Below are 21,059 nucleotides of genomic sequence, written 5' to 3'. Positions count from 1 at the left end.
CTCAGTGGAAGCCAAAATTTTTAAAGGAATTTTACTAGGATGCTCTCTTTCAACCGTGTGCATGTGTGTGTGCGTGTGTGTGCCACGTGTAGACCTGTCTACATTTCCCTTTACATTTCACTGTGATGAGGTCGTTGCAGGGGCCCTAATGACAGAGTTGGTGCGGAGGCCACACCCCAAACATTGGACTCTATTATACACCAGCCCACCGCACCAACAACCAGTAACTACGCCTTAGTGGGTGGTGCAGGGTGGGGTTCACTGGAGCTCTGCCTGCTGAAACCTTCAGAGACGCATGCACACACACACGCACGCACGCACACACGCAATCGATCACACACACGGGAGTGCAGCATCTGAATGACCTTCCAACGAATGACATCTGAGATCTGAGCAAAACATTTTGAAGTCATTTTTAGCTCTTGATCCTGCAAACATCTGGAAGGAGTTATCATCTCTGATGGGGGAAATGTGAGGCACTGAAGGTTTGTGGGGAGGAAGCAGGAGTTTGAATAGTGTTTGCAGTGCGAGAAGAAAAACTGAGGCTCGTGTGTCAGCAGAGGAGAGGGAGTCAAACATCACTATATCAAGTGAGAAATAAACAGACTGCATTATTAATGGGTCTCCAAAGTATTAACAACTCACCTATTATTGGTTTATTGAGGACAGTGATGCTTGTCACGTGTAAATATATGCACCCAGTCATGCCTGAGAGATTCCATATATGCATACATTTTAATGTTGGACTCCTCACCGAACAACACAACTTTTCCTTGCATATTGGAACTTGCTGTGTATATTAATATAATATTTTTCCAGCTGGAATTTTATTTATTTATTCTTTTCAAAAATATCGTATTGCTATCAGATCACCGTCTTACATGTCCTAAACTCAGTGTATCGTCCCAACCCTAGTGTTCATCTAATATATATATACAGTATATATACATATATATATATATTTATTTATTAGTGGTGGGACTTGATTGAACATTTTTATCTACTTCATTAGAGACTTTGTAATAAATCAACCTTGATTAATCTAAATTAATTGCATAACATTTGACACAAGAAGCAACGTTTCCCACTTTAAATGGATTTTGGTAGATGACTGAATCAATGAAAACAATAAATGAACTGAAACAACAAATTGTGGTTATTATTTTCATCACCGAGTGCTAACATAATGTGTAATATGAATAAAGAATATTATGATTGCATTGTTCAGATGGGCACAAACTAAATTCAAGTGACTTATATTCATGCTTTTCTGGATTTTTTGTAAACTTTCTGAAACACATTTGTTTTTGTGTATTAAAATAAATAAGCAGTACATAGCACAGAGAGGTGGAAAGTGAACATTGCAAAAACAGTTGGCATGAAATAAATAGACCAACTGATGAAGCTTGCATAGACATAGGTTGGCCGCTATCTGTAGCATGATGAATATAGCGGGATCTTGTGAAATGAGAAAGGTACAGCTGTTTGCCAAAAAACAAAAGTGTTAACTTGGTAATTTTTTTTAGTGCGTTATTTTTATGTATTTAATTAATCTCAATTTAACGCATTAAAGTCCCAGCACAAATATGTATACCTTTACATTTTTCTTAACTTAAGCCAATTGACTCCAATAAGTTATTTTTATCTATGAAAGAAAAAATGCAGAATGTAAATAAACTTTTAATTAAATTAGCAAGCAGCTCAATTCAGACATTTCCAGTGTCTAAAGATGTTAAAGGCCAAACTCTCGTAATAAACAGCTGTAGTCTAATTTGTGTGGCTAGGTAATAACTATTCAGTTACCTGTACGAGTCCCTGTAGCTCATCGTGTCATGGCCCGAGTCCTCCTGGTCCTCTTCGTTCACCTTAAAACAGACTCGTTTGATGCCTCCTTGCTCCACCTTGTCCTGGTCACAGCCGTCCTCACAAGGGTTCAGAGAGGGAGGCTGACTGGGCTCGTAGGCCGGGAGCTCTCCTGCCTCCCTCTGGAGCTGTGTGGGCTCAGTGATGGATGACAGCAGGCTGCGAATGCAAAGAAAATAAAAAATATAAGGTATCTTCAACAGCTTCCTTATAAAAATATGTCAAACTGTCTCTGCTCTGGAATATTTTAGTTGAGGTGAGCCCAGATATGAGTAAAGTAGAATTAGGATACACGTGAATTTATTGTAAATCTGTGATGGTTGCTCTTTAATAGAGAAAAAAAATAAACATTAGTGGCATCATCTGAGACTAACTAAAACTTTAATCTACAGTGTCAAATGGGTATAAACAGTCGAAAATCTCTCACATTTTCTCAAGTGGCAATTTTTGTAAAAGCTCCTTCAGGGGGCACTAGTGCTATATTCTAAAATAGAAGTAAACATTGGGGAACTTATTTATAAATTAAGACTTGAGACATAATACTGCACGGCTGCTCCTTAAAATAGAGTATTTTTTACTGGCTGTACAAATATATTTAATTTTGGAGCTCATCATGTCAAACCACAATATCAAAATACACTCAGAAAGGACCCACAATCACACACATACACACAAACACACTTCTATTCACAGCCGTTCCCTGGCGCTGACACACAATATGCATCTTTTTTCTGTTGATGTAATCCAGGACTCACTCCCTGCTCCTGCATTGGCCTTTCCTCATAAATATTTTGGGTCTGAAGAATGTCCCGTTTGTAAACCCTTAGCTTTAAATAAGGCAAAGTTCAGGCGGACAAAGAGAGGATGCAGACCAGCATGCAGCCGGTTCTTTAAATGTCACTCTAAAGTGCTGACTCAGGCATAAACAGCAGGGAAAAGATGGGATTAATGACCCTTTCTTAGATTCACATACTGTATAACAAATCTCTGTTTTCATTTTCAAGGTAACGGGGTCAGATTTGGCAATTAGTTGCGTGTTTGGGTTTGTAATGTACTGCAAGTAAATGAAGTGTACAGCTGGTCACTGTTTCATATCTGCTCAAAACAGTAACATTGAGCAACTGCAGTAACATTGAGCAACAACCTTCTAATAAAAGTCTTTCAGGTAGCTACAGAAGCAGTGCTGGCAAAAACAACTGATGATTTCCTGCTCAAACACTGTAAAACGAAGCCACTAAAATGACTATAAAACAGCTGTTTAATGGTCATTATTATACCAGCTGTTTACCCGCCTTGTTGGCTTTTTTGCCAATGAAATAGTGTCCAAAAAATGGACCAATCTGGCCACATTGGTAACAGGCGAAAACAGACAAACCCAGAGTGAACAAAGAGACTCTTACAGATACAATAGCAACACATTCCCATCGCCAAAGCTCATGGATCCAAACTCAATGACAAAAGAAAAAAATGGACCAAACACCACATCAAGAGGTACGTCAGGATATTTAGTGGGTAACATGTTCACTTTGAAGAAACACATCACGTCATCTAGATCAGTGGGTTTCTTTGAAAACTACATTCAAAAACAACTATAGAGCATAACGATGGAACAATTGAGTGATAACACATATTTTAAAGAATCTCATTTTATAAATAGTGGAAAGAAACAGTATTTAATGCAGAGGTTCTAAACTTTTTTTGGATTATGACCCCATTTGTATATCAAGAATTTCTGGCAACCCCAAAGACAAAATTAGTTTTTTATTATTTTTAAACAATTTTTTTTTTAACTGCATTTTAGTTAAACTAGATTTACTGTATATTTCACAAAGTGAAAGTATAGACATACAGTTGTTTAAGATTGTGTGTTGTTTTAATTTAAAACACTTCAAATGTCTGTTTACATTTTTGAGAAATTTCAGGCAACCCCATTTAAACTCCAGGGGACACCACATGGGGCCCTGACCCCAAGGTTGAAAAACACTGATTTAGTATCTCCTGAATAGATTTATTTCTATAGTTTGTTTAATCTCTGGTCATGTCAAGCCTGGAATGGGACCAAGACTGACACTTGATTTGTTAATTTTGCACTTTCTCTCTCTCATGTACCCCCTGTAGTGCCATCACGTACCCCATTTGAGAAACACTGATCTAGATTAAAGTAATATAAAATGTGTCTGTAGTAGTCTCATACAACAGCCACAAAGTGACCATAATCGCTGAAAGACTTACACATCAATCTGATCGACATACTGCTTCATCTCCCTCACAGCCACGCCCAGGCGGCTGTACAGGTGAAGGTAGGCGTCTTGCGTCTCCGTGTCTTCATGTTTGAGGAGGAAACTCAGGCCTCCATCTCCGTGTCCACTCCGACGTCCGTCCAATAAGGCCTCACCTCCGTCCAGGATGCTGACATCCCCACTGCCATCTGGTTCCTCTCCTTCCAGACCAGAGCAGCTCCAGGAGGGAGCGCCCATGCTGGTCACTGAATGTTGGGTGTGGGACATTGGGTTCAACTGGGCTATAGGGGGATAATTAAAATAAAAGTTTAAAAAAATGATCTATTTGTGGCTCAAAGTCTTATTTACAACAAGCGGTAAAAAATAAAATACAATACAGCAATGTTACATTATAAAACAAGCTACAGCTAACTAGCTTTAACCTCAAATCAAGCAAACGTACAGGTTTTTGGACGGTGGGAGTAAATTGGGGTACAAGGACCAAATATTTGCAACCATAAAGAGAACATGCAACACCTCAGAAGTGAAATCCAGGGTTTTCCGACAGTGAAGCAGAAGGGTTAACCACTGCGCTGATATGTAGATGAGTTGTTACAGTCGCAACGTGTGAAAAAAGAGCCCAAAATAAAATGTGAACAAGGTTATGATTATGTTTATTTATTTGGTGACAATATAAAAAATAGAAATTTCTCCAGCAGAATTATTTTTCAAATTAATTTATTTTAATTACAATTTCTACATTTATCGTCACAGGTTAACACTACATGTGGTGTAATACACGTCATCGTGACTGACTTTTGATTGCATTGTTTGGTTTTTATTAAACTATGAAAATGTAATCGTACACTTGTAGAAACAATAGATGAGTATCTATTGTTTCTACAAGTGTACGATTACATTTTTATTTTTGGATAAAAAAAAGTAAAATCGCAATACTATCAAATCACAAAACTTTTAGAATCGCAGTATTCATCGAATCGGAACCAAACGTGATCAAATCGAATCTCAACAAAAGCATATCGTCCCAGCCCAAATGGATCACCTTTAACAATAATGGAGAAAACAACATAAAAAGCCACAAAGTAATTCGATAACATACCAATTGTTGCAAAAATAATCCAGAAAAATATCATTTAAAGAAAACTTAATGTATTATATAAAAAAGAATACAATTCTTAATGTAGTAATTTATTTTTGGATGAATACCATGTCAATTGGATTCTTATTATTAAGGTTCTTTATTATTATATTGTAACATCTGGGCATTTTTTGATGATTCTAGGATTTTTTTCCCACAGTCCGGATCATATGCACATGGGTATCCACTGCCCAAGACATCACTCGTAGAACCCTGCAGTAACCTGAATGTCAGTTCTCCATCTGAATTTGATGAGAACAGCCTCTCAGGGCTCTTACATGTAAAATCCAGGATGTTTATTTGGGCTGAACAGTCGGCTGTGATGACTCCAGTGCTGTTCTCCATCAGTGCAGTCTGACTGTGGAGGCAGACTATGAGCTATGAATGCTCGGAATATGAACATTAAAGCTACTGGGAGGCAGATGTCTGACAGCTGCATCACATTTTATTCTTCACTGAGAAGAGGAAAAGATCTGTGGTTCATGTTCAAGATGACTAATTAATACCAGGCTCTTTCACAATAAAAGTCAGGCCGAATGGACAGATGAGAGCGTTCTTCATTCCCAGCTCTTCTGTGCTGACAATACACTCCATTTGAACACTTTCTTTTTTCCTCTGCTCTTTGACCCTGAGTGCAGCAGCAGACGAAGCAACACACATTCCCATACTGACATCATTCATTCACTCCTCATGTTAAAAACTCAAGCATGGCCCAGGGCTAATGGAGTCTTAATGGCTAACCACTCATCTAATTTACTGTGGGAATCCTTCTTGAGACCTCCTGTCTGCTGTGGTGAAATGCTTGCTCTGGAGTTCCCTCCTCCTGTAGTGGGATTTAAATGGTCATGGAGGCTAATTAGCCCAAGTGTTCACTTTGCTGGTGTTAAGTGGGTTAAGCCGTTATCTGAAAGGGACAGGGCTCAGTGACGTCTGGATCCAGCAGTGTGAGCGCATCCTAGAGATGACATTGTTCTAGTGTGTAAGGGGAGGTACACACAAAGATAATCAGGCTGTTTTTGTCCAGATTTATTCTATTTCCAACCAAGGAAGGCAAATGCCAGATTATCCTGAGGTCTGATGTAGTGATAGGCCGATACATCGGCCGGCCGATATCGTCTGCCGATTTTTACATGTATCGGCATCGGACTGCTGCGTTCGCCGATATGCATTATTTACAGAAAGCAAAAATATTTTTTACTTGTTCCTGTTCTACATCATCTGTTTTTAATATTTGTTAAATATTTTTTTACTTATTGTCGTTCTATCTCACCTTTGTTAATTTCAATAAATGTTCCTATTTTATTTTAATTGAGACTCGTACCATTTGTTATCATCATTGTGTAATTTTTATGATGTAAATTGAGGGAGCAAAGTTGGTTTCGGCTCCAATTATCGGCTCAAGAAAATCGGCAGTCCGTATCGCTCATCGGCTAAGGCTGATGGAAAAAAAACGAGTGTATTTGTCCCTATAAGTGGCTCTGAAACGAGTCAGTAATAAACTTGTCGACTCCCGAACTGTGATTTGAGACATGGAACGGAATGTAGCAAATCAAGAATCAAGCTGACTGAGAAACACGTAATGCTGCATTCAAGACAACTCAGAACTCAGCATTTCTGAGTTGAAAATTCCAATCTGAGTTCAACACAGCAGCAGCTTGTTAAAATGTCTCACACATGACTGACCGGAATAATATTGCGTGGCGTTCCAAGTCACTTTTTCCAAGTCGGAAAATCTTAAATTCCAAGTTGCTTGGAATGCAGATCATGTTGTTAGATCTCGTTTGATCATGTGAGATTACTGGCTTGAATGACAGAATGGTTATGTGCGTGCGTGCCTGTGTGTGCTGTGTTGAGATTATCAGAGCACACTGTACGATCAAAACTGTTCTCTGCCTGATTTTTATCTTCGTGTGAGGGGTTTGCAACAGATAAAGATCTATTCAGATTTAGAAAATCTTTATGCGTGAACCACCTAGCTTAAATCTTGTCATAAGCGTGTTGCTCCTACCTTGGTCTGGGTCAAGGCCGAAAATAGAGTTTTTGCGACCAAAGCGAATGCTGAATGTCCTGCCAGCAGACGTCGTGCTTTTAGGGTAGGAGACTTGCATTAGGTTGATGTGACAGTTGGTGGGAACAAAGTCCATGCAGCCCAGTGGGTGAGGGCGGCTGCCAGCCTGTCTGAAGGAGGGCCACACCTTGTTCTTCAGTTCCAGTGAAAACTGGGTAAAAAACACAAGAAAAAGCGTTGAATGCCAGGATGGTTAAAATGTTATAGTGACTATCATATCTAACAAAGCAAATGATCAATTAGCCTCAGCACATAAAATGTTTGAGTGTTAATACTCTGGTACGATTGGGCACCCTTCATTTGTACCTGCTTATCCTAGTAGGAGGTTTGAAATTCTGCTCAATTAAAAGACATTTGAAACGAATTCAACATTCAAAGAAAACAAACCCTGAAGGTAACTATTGTAAAGCTTTGATAGTGTGATTAACTAATCACACTATCAGGGTATTAACCAAAGGAATTCCTGGCAAAACAAACTACCGTAGGCTACTCATTACTCTACGCGTGTAAAAACAACAACTCAAGGAGGTGAATCGAACAGACTGGATGGTCACATGGACTCTCTCTTAACATAATTGTATGTCTGATCACCTGCTCGTAGCTGCTAATTCGCCTTTTGATGCTCTCTAGCTTGGAATCACAGATTTGTCTAAACTCGTACTGCGGCATCGTCACCACCCGGTCGCTTTGGGAGATGAGCTGGCTGCAGTTGTGAACAAATAGGCTGTCGTCAGCTAAAAATGCCTCCAGGATCTGCAAACAACAACAAAAAAAACATCTAATGAGGAGGCATCACTGGGTATTAAAACAGAGGAAGTAAACAGCACAAAAGCCATGTTCACGTTCTTGAACAAACAGGTGTGACAATAAATGGGGAACTGATAATAAAGGTTTTGTAACTTTAAGGAACTAAAGTTGGGCTCACCTTAGCAGTGAGCGTGAAGCAGCCTTTGGGCACCACTATCTTCTCCAGGACGTGACTCTTGATGCCTGCAGTGCTCACGTATTCATAGACCACACCGTGCTCCAGGTGGATGTTATCCACCGTCATGCTGACCAGTGGCAGGTCATTAGAGATGGAAAGTCTCCCCAGCCTCACATCTGCAAATCACAGTTCTGACTTTTAAAACCTGCATTCTTCCAGAGGTTGATTAAAAGACACTGATTGCAGGATTGTTAACATGTTTTCAAATCACACAACGTATGACTTAAAGTGGATTTCTGATTCCAAAAATGGTCAGAGGATAAATTCCCTGACTGCTATTAATGTTCTGACAGCAAGGGCAAAGAAAATGTAACATTCATGTCATTTTTTTCTCTCATTGTATTTTTGTGCGTTTTTGGGTGCGTTTGGAGTCACTTTGTGTTTTTTTGTTGTCATTCTGTACATTTTATTAATTTTTGTGTATATTTGTTGTAATTTTGTGTAGTGTATTTTCTGTTATTTATTTGTAAGTTTTTTTATGTCATTTTGTGCATTTTCTTTGGTGGCCACGTTTGCTTTAGGCTTTAGAGCAGGCAGTTATGGAGTGATGCTGATGTCAAATTACAAGCAATAACTAATGCACTTTATTAGGTAGTGCTTTGTACTACAAAAAAAGAAATGAAACCTCGAGGAGAATTTTTATGTTTTATGAAGGAAAACTGTTTTAACCGAAAACAGAAGTATGTTATACAATAACGATAACAATTTTAAAAAATGTTAATGGGTAAATTCTTCAAGTAGAATGTCACATTTAAAAGATAAAGCCTTGCAGATGAAACAAAGTATTATTCATTGCGTAAATCTCTGCTCTTCTTGCAGCTCCTAAGGCTACACTGAAGAACCAGAGACGATTTTTCTTTGACTGTAGCACGTTGGATTACCATCTTCAAACTGAGTTTTTGTTAAATTGTGCACCAAATGATGCACTTCTGAGGCCACTTTGTACCGAAATACAGTGACTGACATTTGAAAAGAGTAACTAGAAAAAAGAAACAAGTACAGTAGCTATCTGCGCTGAGCAGAGGGTGACGGCCACAGATTTACTTTCATATCACGCCTATGATTACACTCGCCTCTCGCACAAAGCAGCAAGAGATAGTAACACTATCTGTAGTAATCACGAATGATGATTCACTCGCCAGCAATGATGGCATGAGAAGATAAATATAATAAGTTAATAAATAATATAGATAGCAAATATATCACAATAAAATATGATCACACTTTACGTTTTATACTGTACATAAGGCTGACATTACACTCTCATTATCTGTCATTAGCATGAATATGGTGTTGTAAAGGCTGTCATTAATTTTTTGGGTTAGGATGAGTGAACTAGTGGGGTTAGGGTAATGAAGAACACTTAATGACAGCTATCATGACACCTTACTCGTGCTAATGACAGGTGTCATGTCATAATAACGACAGCGCAATATCAGCCTTATGTATAAAACTTCAAGTAATATGATATATTTATTATAAATTAAACTTTAACCTATAATAAATATATAATATTTTGACAAAAAGTAAAGTTATTAAGTTGATTGGAGTCTCTAAATTGCCCATAGGAGTGAATGAGAGAGTGAGTGGTTGTCTGTCTATGTCGCCCTGTGATGGACTGGCACCCCATCCAGGGTGTACCCCCGCCCAGCGCCCAATGAGAGTCGAAAAATGGCACCCCCGTGACCCTGATAAATGGGAATTAGTGAGTTTGAAGATGGATGGATGGATGGATATTATTATTAATAATAATGCATTAATAATAATAAGAAAAATATACAAGTCAAACGTAAACCTTAATATAATATTATGCTATTTCAAAACTAGGCAAAAAATAACACAAAATTGAAATGATGCTTTTTTTACACATGAATGAAAATATACATTTATTGTAAAGTTGACAATGAAAAGCAGTGAGAACAGTGAGGTAAACTTCCCTCGTGTTTATTAGGTGAGCTCAGGTGATGAACTATGTCAAAGTGTGAAACCTGAACGTGTCACCTGTTCCATTGGTGCAGTTTTCCTCTTCACAGTCAGAGCCATTCTCTACTGGGTAACGCCTGAAGGGACTTTCCACCTTCTCATCCCTCTTCAGCTCCTCCACATCTTCAAATGCCCGATACACCCAGTGACACTTTGGGACACACACAGGAATATTCATTTATATTCATCATTGATGAAATAAAATGGGCAGGAAACAGAGCCGCTCAAATACAGAATCTCAATGTTTCCTGAGTTACCTTTTCCCCCCGATTGGGATCCTACATACTATAGCTATCTATATTCAACAGAGCCAATAGCCAATCAACTTAGCTGCATTGTTTTCATTCAAAGCTGATTTTTCTGGAAAACCGATACGAGACCAGACCTAGAGACCTGGCTGCTCACAGAGTGCTCTCTCTCTCTCTCTCTCTTTCTCTCTCTCCTGGACAGGACTAGAGACGACTCTGGTAAAAAACACCAAAACAGCAGCACACAGAGTAGGAAACTCTGCCCGTGGCCGTGTGAAAAACCGCCCGCAGACACGACGTGCTCCCGTAGGAATGTCAAAAAAACTTCAGGGGGAGTTTGGAGCTGTGACACTTGTTACGCCGTCTTTGACTGTAATAACTGGTGTTTAGTCGCAAATGTTTGGAAATGGAAAAATCTGCTGAGATCATTTAAAGCCTGTAAAAGCAGAGCGTTGAAACAAAAAACCCCAAGGAAACCATGATAGATACATAAATACATATAATAATTAATAAATAATATTGAAATAAAAAATAACAAATAAACACATTATGAAATAAATAAATGTGGGGTTTTTTTTCTGCAACATTGCATGAATTGACATTTTGGGGTATGAATAATTTTAGCGGTAGTGGATGAATTGATCATCTGCTATGTTATTAATGCATCATGGGGCGAGATATTCAGGAGCTAATCAGGTGATCAGTGGGAAACTGTCAAGTTTTACTCAGTTGTCCCTCTAGAAAATGAATGTAATCTTAACTACTTCCTCATCTATTGTATATTGATACAGAAGAGTGTCAATATTTAACAATAAAGTAATAAAATCTGAAAAAAACTCACTAATTTAGACTACTACTATGATTTCTTAATAATTTTATATTTTGATAGCGCTTCGAGATAACTATTGTTGTAATTTGCGCTATATAACGAAAAGTTGAATTGAATTGAATTGAAAAATGCAAAACCAATGCACAAAATGACAAGATGATGTCATCAAATGCTGTATCTTTTTTTATACCTCTAATTCCTGAGTTACTGATGCTAAGGGTTGTAGTTTTCTGCTCTTGCAGATTAATTGATTTTAGGATACATAATGCTTTCACTACATGATGTACCCTTTTCAGTGACTTTACAAATCTAAATCTTTTGCTGCTACTGATACTAATCATGCTATTTATTGTGTGAAGTGGTCTGACTGTGTGATAAATAAAGCACTGGAAGTTTGGGAGCAGTAAAAGTCATTGTGTTGAATTGTGTTGCGTAACTCACAGCTTGCAGAGGCTCGTGGTGTGTGTGCTGTGCACTAAAGTGGTCAAGCACGTCACGGTAGTCGCTGTGGTTCACGTTACTGCCGTTGACCTTCAAGATGACTTGACCTGGCTGAAGCCCCGCCCCTGCCGCCTCCCAGCCTGCAGTATGGTGGACAGAGGATGACAGAGTGGTGTGAATACAATGTTATGAGGAGACTTTCACTGAAGCATCTTTGAAAAGACGTAAAAAAGTACAAAAAGGGTTTTGGAAAGGAAGATTCACTTTAGATTCAATAAGATCTTAATTTCAGAATTCCTGGATTTTGTGACCAATTGGTTTCGTATTTATGGGAATTTTTTGTGAGAGATTGAAGGATTTTTAGAAAAAAATTACAGTTGTTTTATCAATTTTTGGTTAAAAATCACTGCAGAAATTGCAAGCCGTGGCAAATATTGTGGAGTTTCATTGACTTTGTGAATGTAGAGGGAGTGATTTACAACTGAATTAGTTGGTAATTTATACATTCACTTGTTTTCTGTCATTTTCACGTTCTCCTGCAGACCACGTTGGATGATCTAAGGGGATGGATTTGGTCCACGGGCCTCAAGTTTGACACGTGTTTTAAGGGAAAGGATGTTCTTACAATGAGGTATCAATAAACCAGAAAAACTTTGATTGTCATCATGTAAAATAGAGTGTGATAGTGTCGTGTTTTACTCAAGGCATTACTATCCAAGATTAGACTCTTCTGAAACCAGAACACACCGACACCAAGACAAGACCAAAGACTTTTGGGAGTCGAGAACGAATCAGACCACGATCATAAAAATATGACGAGGCTGAACAGTTAAAGAGAATTCTACGTTTTATGTTTGATCAGGACGCCACTGGCTCACACATGGTTGACGAATATCTCAAGTGTCTTCGTATATACACCTCCTGTTTGTATCTTACACCACGAGAGTTGTCATTTTTATGTCGTTGTACATTGCTTGTTTATAATGACAATGAAATCATTCTATTTCATTACACCAGGAACCAATCAGGTTTAAATGCAGCCTAGTTGAACATAATCACATGTATATTTTGTGTTTTTTTGCCAAGTCTGTGGAGCCTTTCACTATTTACCCAACAAATTACAAAAACTAGAGACGTTTAAACACCGATTTATGCAAGAAATGTCAGAAAACTTACAGGACATGTAACACACATCCATCTTTATCAAGTTATTACAGCAACCATTGCTGCAGATCTACTGCATTTATCAGCCAAGATGAGGAAAATATTGAGGATACTGGATAAAGATGCTGCCTGTGAACTGAATCCTCAATATGTACAGTATGGAGAAAATGAGGTACAGTATAACAGGGAGGTACTGAGGCGAAAAATAGCTTTAAAGGAGACTTTTTTTCTTGTAAGTTTAAAATAATTGTATGATTTTAGTAAAAGTAAACCTGTACCTGTACCTGTTTTTGTAAATGGTGCGGAGGTCAAAATTGTTCAAAATTGTAAATTTCTTGGTGTGACATTGTCAAACAATCAAAGCTGGAGTTCAAATATAAGTGCTGTTGTGAAAAAGTCTCGCCAGCGGCTTTTCTGTCTATGTAAATTGATAGAATTTACTCTCAATAAGCAGATTCTTTTACATTTTTTATATCACATGTGGTAAATGTCACCACAGCAAAAGCTTTTTTCCACAAGCTGTGATGTCTTTGAACGGAGCACTCTGATCAGGCTTCATTATCTTTTACCTTTTAATTGCGTTTTAACAAACGTCATTTTTAAACTCTTTTGTAACCTTTTTAACTTATTTAACTAAGTGTCTTGTTTGTTTTTAAGACCGTCTTCTATGTTTCATGAATGAATGTTTGACAGTACACTTTGAGCTACTTGCACCTTCTTTTCCAATGTGGTTTTAAACTGCAAATGGCAAATAAACTGAATCTGAATCTAATCACAAAACTATCAACAGTGTCATTAAGAGTCTGAAGACGAATCACATTGCTTTGAATGAGAGCTGTTGACCGAGCGCAGACCCTTTGTGATTTCATGTAATGTGGAGCAATTCAAACGTTTCCTTTAAAAGCAGAAACATTGCATGAATGTAAATTATGTCCAAACCAAGTTTCTTTTGTTCTTCCAAATCCTCAGAAAATAAAAGTGTTCAGTGTCATAGCACACTGCCCCCATCCTCTGAGTCCAATCAACACCGTCGTCATTCTAAAAATACCAGCAGGCGCATCACTTCTACACAGGGTGCAAATAATTACCGACTCTGACCATACCTGACCCATCAACACAGCAGCAGAAAGAGAAGAAGCGGAGCAGAACACTTTGAAATCAGATGGAAACAGAGAAGAGTCAGAGGAGCTGAGGACACTGGGCGAATGAAGGGAGAGAAGTGGTAAGAAGCCCAACGATCCCTATTCTTGGATTGGTGAGAATCAGTTTTCTCCTTCTGTCTGGGTTATAACTTAGGATTCGTGTCTCAGTAAACCACATATAAACCCTCCATGTTATATTTTCAGTCATTCAAGGCAATGCACACATCTGATGGAAAGGTCAGAGCAGGAAATAAAAGAAAGTGGGAAAAAATAATGCTGTTCTTTCCGCCCTTTATGCCCATTCATGACCTGATTGCAGAACATAGTGTATGTTTTGACACTGGGGCTTGGCCTGTTAGTGCTGTGAACCCTGACAGCAGCCTGCTTGGCTGACAGGTGGCCATAAAAACCCAATCGAGGCTCGCTAACAGCAGAGTGTAACAGGTGGTTAGAGGCTCCAGTTTCCTCATTTTCTCCTGAATCTGCTCAGAATTGTTTGTCTTTCTGACATAAACACAGTTAGCGGCTGTGATCCTGTGAACATGGGCTCAAAGCCTGACAGATGTTCTCACACATGTGTGAGATAGAAAGAAAACGACTTCTGTAACTGAGAACAGGAGATAATCCGACGACACGTCCTTGTAACGAGAATGCGACTCGGCTCATTAATTTTCATTCTCCTTTATGGTCAAAGTCAAACTAATGTTTCTGTGACCAAACACCCTGTGTGAGAGATACCGGACCAGAGATGGACAACTGTTCTCATAGCGGGGGCCACAGAAATGTGATTTTATCTAATATGAAGGCCACATAATTACATGAATGTCAGGATTTTGGGTAATGACAAAATTTGAGCATTAATACAGGAAAGAACAAAAAGTTAATGTGAATTTTTGTTATCGTGTATTTTTCTGTTATATCATATGTTTTGTAGATTTATTTTGTGTATTTTTGCTGCTGTTGTGCATGTTTTTTGAGTCATTTTGAGTGTTTTTGCCAGTGTTATGACTTGTTTTGTTGTCATTTTTGGAGTAATCTGTGTGGTCAATTTGAATATTTTCTGTCATTTTGTCAATTTGAGTTTTTTACATTATTTTTGTGGAATTCTGTTATATATGTGTATTTTTGTTGTCATTTTGTGTGTTTCTGGTGTTCTTTTGTAAAGTGTATCCTAATTTTGGGTGTTTTTAGAGTAACTTTTTTTTGGGGAGGGGTGGTATTTTTGTAGTAATTATGTGTTTCTGGAGACATTTTTGTGCATTTCTGTTATTTTCTTAATCATTTTGAGTAATTCTGTTTTCATTTTGTGTATTTTTGTTGTGCTTTTGTGTATTTTGCTGTGTTACAGATTGTCTATCCATTCTGCAAATAAGTAATTTTCAGAAAAAAAAATAACAAACACATTTGAATGTTGAAAAAACATTTGAATCAAAATTAAGTTAAGCTAGTTTTCAGAAAATCATGTGTTGTACTCGTGCAGTGGTTCTCAAACTATTTCGGCTGAAGTACCCTCTTTCTCTTATTTCTGATTCCAAGTGGTCTCTGTACGACTACAACATTTTGCTCAGAACATTATGAATTAACAACAATAGAGCATAATGATGGAATAAATGAGTATTAACACACATTTCAAAAAATCTCATTTTGTAAATAAGTGGCATGAAATGGTATTTAGTGCCTCTTAATGTGGGATGTGAGGTGGCATTTACACCTGATGTAGCAGCAATAAAACACCAGCTTTAATAACCTTTTACTCACCAAATGGATGTCAACACAACCCAAATCTGTCACACAAATGGAACTTCTTTTATATAACTAAAAAAATACTTAAAATTCAGATCTTTTATTGTATTGTTGACTCTGCTAATCCACTGTGGTCTCTGACAGTCTACGGGGGGGGGGGTTCCTCACCTTTCCTGACAGCGTGAACGTGAGGAGGTGCACAGCCACACACTCTGAATGAGAGGCTGTCGGGGTTGTCAGGGATCTTCACGATCCTGGAAAAAATTTTTTTAAAAAAAGCATCAGAACACTGAGCTACACACTTACAGTTTGCACAAGTGTGTTACTGGATCTCACTCCTTAGCTTTAGTGGCCACCAGCAGCCGCAGAGAGCGTCGCATGCAGAAGGCCTGGCTGATCATGGTCTCCACCTCTGCGAAGGGTCTGAGGAACAGAAGGTCCTCGTTGATGGTGTAGATCTTCCTTCCCACCTGCAGGCCGACCATCTGCGTAGACAGGGACAGATGGCACAGCACGGCTGTTAGTTTCACAGAAGGATCCTCCATTGGTTACCACAGTGGTAAAGACAAGAAAAATGGGGATCGACTGCACTGAACTCAATTCTTTACATATTGTAGGTTTGTAAAAGGTGGTGTAAGGTGGTGATGCTGAATCAGCATAAACAAAGAGTTTCTCTACATTTTAAGGGCATCTCTAACAGTTGATCAATTTAAACTATGGTTGTTTTGAAATGTTGAAATCTTGCTGTGGCTTTACCTTTAAAACACCTCAGATACTTTGCCCATCAGTTTTTTGCCTTTTCGTTCTAATTACACTATTAGCTTTTATTTTGTGGATTTTATATCATGAAAATTATTTGCTTTTAACCTTCAACTATTTTATTGAAGTTTAAAAACCCTAAACCAGAGATTCTCAACTGGTCCCACATTTTGCCACGGTCATTAAATCGCAACAGTTTTTCAAAAAAATCTGTTTAAATTACACATATATAATCTTTTTTAAAACATAAATATATTTTCCTGTACAACATGCAATTCACAGCATGGCTGTCAAAAGACTGTTTATTTCAAAATAAAAGACAAGTCCAACATGAGAGACATTGAGTATTAAGTATTTATTTTTGACCAGTTGTCTGCGACCCACCAGTTGAGAATCGCTGCCCTAAATGTATGATTTATCTTCACACAGCATTCATCCTTCCATCTTCTCAACAAGCTTATTGTGTTTGGGGTCTTGTATTGTCTTAGATTGTTATTTGATAGATTTCATAGATTACAACAATATACCTTCCACGCTTGTTTTGTAGTTTGAGATAACTGTGTGTTGACTGCACATCATGAAGGTTGTGTTTACCAGCGATTCTAAATTTAAGGCAGTGATGAAAACATTGGTGCGCTGAGTAAACCTGTGAGCTTTCAGCTGTTTACAGAGTTTACAGTTAGCAGCTGCTACTCTGATACTCCAAGTAGCTACGACGCTCAACCCTGACCTCACACTATCAAATAACCAAACAAAAGAAGGAGTTAAACACAAACAAAACATTGAAGGCAGAAACATTTAATTAAAATTTTTCTAGCCTCTCTACATGGAATTAAATATCATATTCAGTCTCTCATAATACCAAACGTTCGCCAAAACAACGCATTACAGTATATTGCTTTCTGAGATAAGAAAAGTCTGCGTTTGACATTACCTAGAATGTGCTTAGTATGTGGTTTCAGCATGATTTATGTCTTCACTTGCCAAGTGTAAATTATCCATAATCAGCTCAGTCCGTGGAATACGGTGCCTTCAAGGGGCAACATTGAGACAATCACAGGCGAGATGTTCACAGCCTGTTGAGTCTTGTTGTGAATTTTGCGAGCATATGAACTGAGTAGTTAAAAAAGATGTTTAAAGATTGGCATTCAGATATGATTAAGTCCAATAATATTTAAAGTGGAGTGCGCTGCCTGTGACCTCTCTGATTTGCACGCACTTTTCCCTTTCACTGCATGCAACAAATTTGTTACTCTTTCCTTTATCTGATCTTGTGATTTTCATTTTTTTTTTACCAAAACAATTGCAGTAGAATTAAAATCTGATGCAGTAAATGTAAATTATTTTACAATATTGTTTCAGACTAAAGCATGCCGCACATACTGTAGAACGGATTCCCTCAGACCGGACAGAACAAAAAATCTTGGAAAGTTCACTGTACCAGGTTGAGGACTGGACCGTTTGGGATTTATTAAAGCTGGTATCCCACCTGGGGGCGATTTCATCAAAGTGTTCTCAGTAGAGCCAGGCTTATGGTTTAAACCTGGTTCAGCTAAGCCGTCAGTGACCATGCTGGCTTTTACCATTTCATCAAAGCTCTCCAGCTGAGCCAAGCCAGCTGACAGTGTTTAGCTTAAGTACACGTCCTCATAAGACCCACGAGATCGACGGCGCATGCGCTGCAGCTTTTATGATGAATGAGAAGCCAATAGGAACCAGTGCTGAGACCAACAGGACGTGACGTCATCTGTTACTGAGCAGTGAAAATAAATGACGGACACGTTAAAAAAAAAAAAGGAGCGACTGTGGTTTGAACATTTTAAAAGTAGTAAAGGGTTAAAGAAGGTGTTATTTCATTTAGTCCATTTATCATAGCAAACAACTGAAGCATGTGATCACACACTGATCGTGTGCATTTACCATTATAGTCTGTTTCATTTCCTTTTAACATACAGTACCATATTGAAGCGGTATTTAAAAAAAAAGTATAACAGAAGTCTTTTTGACTCCTTTTTCCTTTTGTAGATCTTTATTGAGTGTTTTAAAGCATCACTAAATGACTTCTTTAATAATGATGACGTGGTTTCATGAGAGTGCGTCTGCAGCTTAAGCCAAGCCTGCTGCTTAAACCTGGTCAGGAGCAGGTTTGACCCACAGACTGTGTTACTATGGTAACCAAGGTGTTTTCTAGCTGATGAAACCGCCGTTCCAGTTAGAACCCGGGTTAAGGGAGCCAGACTCTCAGGTTTAACCTGGACTTAACCCTGAGCTGGGTTTGATGAAAAACCCACCTGATTTCTATCGGCATAGCTCCTGTTCTAATGCAGTCTATGCTTGTAAAAAGCCTGCTTACTTCAGTTTTGTTTTGCAGTGTAATGGTCCAATTAGTATCCAAATAAACTAGTGACTATCGACTGTGTTGCTGGTGCGAGGCAAACAATAGATGTTATCAAATCTAAGATGAGCGACTTCTCACAGCTTCTATGAGGGCAGTAAAGTATTTTTTCCCGTGTTTCGATACCTCAATTACCAACATCAGCCGGAAGCTGATCACAAGAAATGAGGAGCACTAGTAGATACATAACAACTCTGGTTCCTTTAATTAGATACAGTATGTTTAAATGTTTGTCGTCATCTCCACATTTTAGTTTGGTTTATTTATGTATTCATAATGTTTGATTTCACCAGGTCAGCAGTCATGTGACTTTATGCATTGCACCTATTGGCCAGTTAGCTATTCTTCTACATAAATCAGTACAGAGCAGTCCTACGCCACAATAAACAGGCAGGATCAGTTCAGGACCATCCAGGATCAGTCTTGAAATATCAACTTTTTTGATAGGACCATCCAACCATCCATTTTCAGACCCACTTGTTCCTGTTATTCAGGGTCACGGGGGTCTGCCGGTGCCAATCTCCGGCTCTCAGTGGGCGCTGGGCGGTGGTACACCCTGGACAGGGCGCCAGTCCTTCGCAGGGCAACAGACACAAGCACTCACTCTTATTTTGATAGGACCAATTAATCCTATTTATTGACATCACACACAGAACGAACTGGGAATTTATCTTTTTGTGTGGTGTGCTTAAGAAGAGTTTTGTTAAAAAAGCTTGCGTGGAAGAAAGGACGAATATCCAAATAATTAAGACTAATATACACGGACATGAGTACCAAAAACTGCCAGTTAAGCCTCTAAAGGCAGTCATCCTTCACATCTTCAGTCACGTTGGGAGAATAATGGCGCTTCTGTGTGCCCGCTGTGTGAGTCCAGTGTCCTAGGCACAGATCCGGTGGGTCAGCCTTTGGCTAAGCTGGGCCTCGACTCTGGCTAAGAGCCCGGGATGGATGTGGGGACGATTGGGAGGAGCAGCATCCATTTGAATGAAGAACGCCGCATGGATGTGTGTCTGTGTGTGCGACTGCACTGCCCGGGTGCCGGTCAACACGTGACTGCTCTATAATAGTATCATACAGTGAAAGAGCTCAGTGTGTGAGTGTGTTGTCCCCAAAGCCCTTTCAGAACCCCCATGGGAATCAGCTGAGCTGCATTCACTGCTCTGGCACATGCACTGTGTCACAACCAGCAAGTCCTTTATCGTAGGGGGAACAGAGGACATGGGAGATGAATACCAGAAGAGGCAGGGAAGACAAAAATGAAGCAAAGGGAGGAGAGAATTCTGGGAAAAATCTGCAGTGAGTAGAAAAAACAGATGCCAAGAGGAATCCTGATTGGAGAGAAATGAGACAGCAATAAAACAATGAGGAAAAAGGTGTTTCCTATTCCAGTCCCGACAGGAAACAATAATCTGACTGTGAACCAGTGCAGCAATGTTTGTCTTTTAGTTAAAAGCTATAGGAAAAATGATTGTTGGCTGGTTTTGACATATTATTTTAGTTCATTTCATTTATCTATCCATTTTCACCAACTATATGCTCATTAATCAATAGAAACAGAACAACTGTAAATGAGCCAAATATAACCCAGACAGTGTAGGTTCGCCAAAATGTGCCTGATTGTATTTAGTGACTCAGATTTCCTTCTACAAACCAAATAAGTTCCGTTCACCCGAGTCTCTAAATTGACTACTGCCTCTATGTGTCAGCCATGCACCGTGAGGGTCAGTTGGGACACGCCCGATCTACAAACCCGCTCTTAGAAATACAGGACATCAGCTGAGAACATGTAGGACAGTCTACACAACTGACTTGTTGGATTCACCAAGTATGTCACCCATCTCACTAATGTGAGGTGACATTAAGGTAAAATGATAGCAGAGATAGTGAAAACAGCTGCCAGCCACATTATATAGCACCTGCATGAAGTTGTCAGTGTGACTTGCAACACATTGTTACACCTGACACTTTAGTTTCACAGCTTGGAGTGAAGCATTTAAATGATGCTCACAGGTGATGGGAATGGGACTTTTCTAGTTTAGGCAGAAGTTGGAGGAAGTCACT

The 21,059-nt window shown here is 38.8% G+C and overlaps 1 protein-coding gene across 1 annotated transcript in view; it reads right to left on the bottom strand.

Annotated features, from left to right (window-relative positions):
• LOC114466902 (phosphatidylinositol 3,4,5-trisphosphate-dependent Rac exchanger 1 protein-like) overlaps positions 1–21,059 on the bottom strand; it is a 121,325-nt gene that overhangs the window by 19,469 nt on the left and 80,797 nt on the right. Inside the window, 9 exon segments of the mRNA XM_028452772.1 lie at positions 1,804–2,022; positions 4,096–4,384; positions 7,250–7,460; positions 7,901–8,062; positions 8,235–8,410; positions 10,296–10,428; positions 11,796–11,935; positions 16,013–16,098; positions 16,181–16,329. Of these exon segments, the coding sequence (XP_028308573.1) occupies positions 1,804–2,022; positions 4,096–4,384; positions 7,250–7,460; positions 7,901–8,062; positions 8,235–8,410; positions 10,296–10,428; positions 11,796–11,935; positions 16,013–16,098; positions 16,181–16,329 (1,565 nt within the window).

Source organism: Gouania willdenowi, chromosome 7 (assembly GCF_900634775.1).
Source record: "Gouania willdenowi chromosome 7, fGouWil2.1, whole genome shotgun sequence".
NCBI lineage: Eukaryota > Metazoa > Chordata > Actinopteri > Blenniiformes > Gobiesocidae > Gouania > Gouania willdenowi.
Note: the sequence above shows the minus strand (reverse complement) of the source record. Positions and strands in the feature narration are given on the sequence as shown.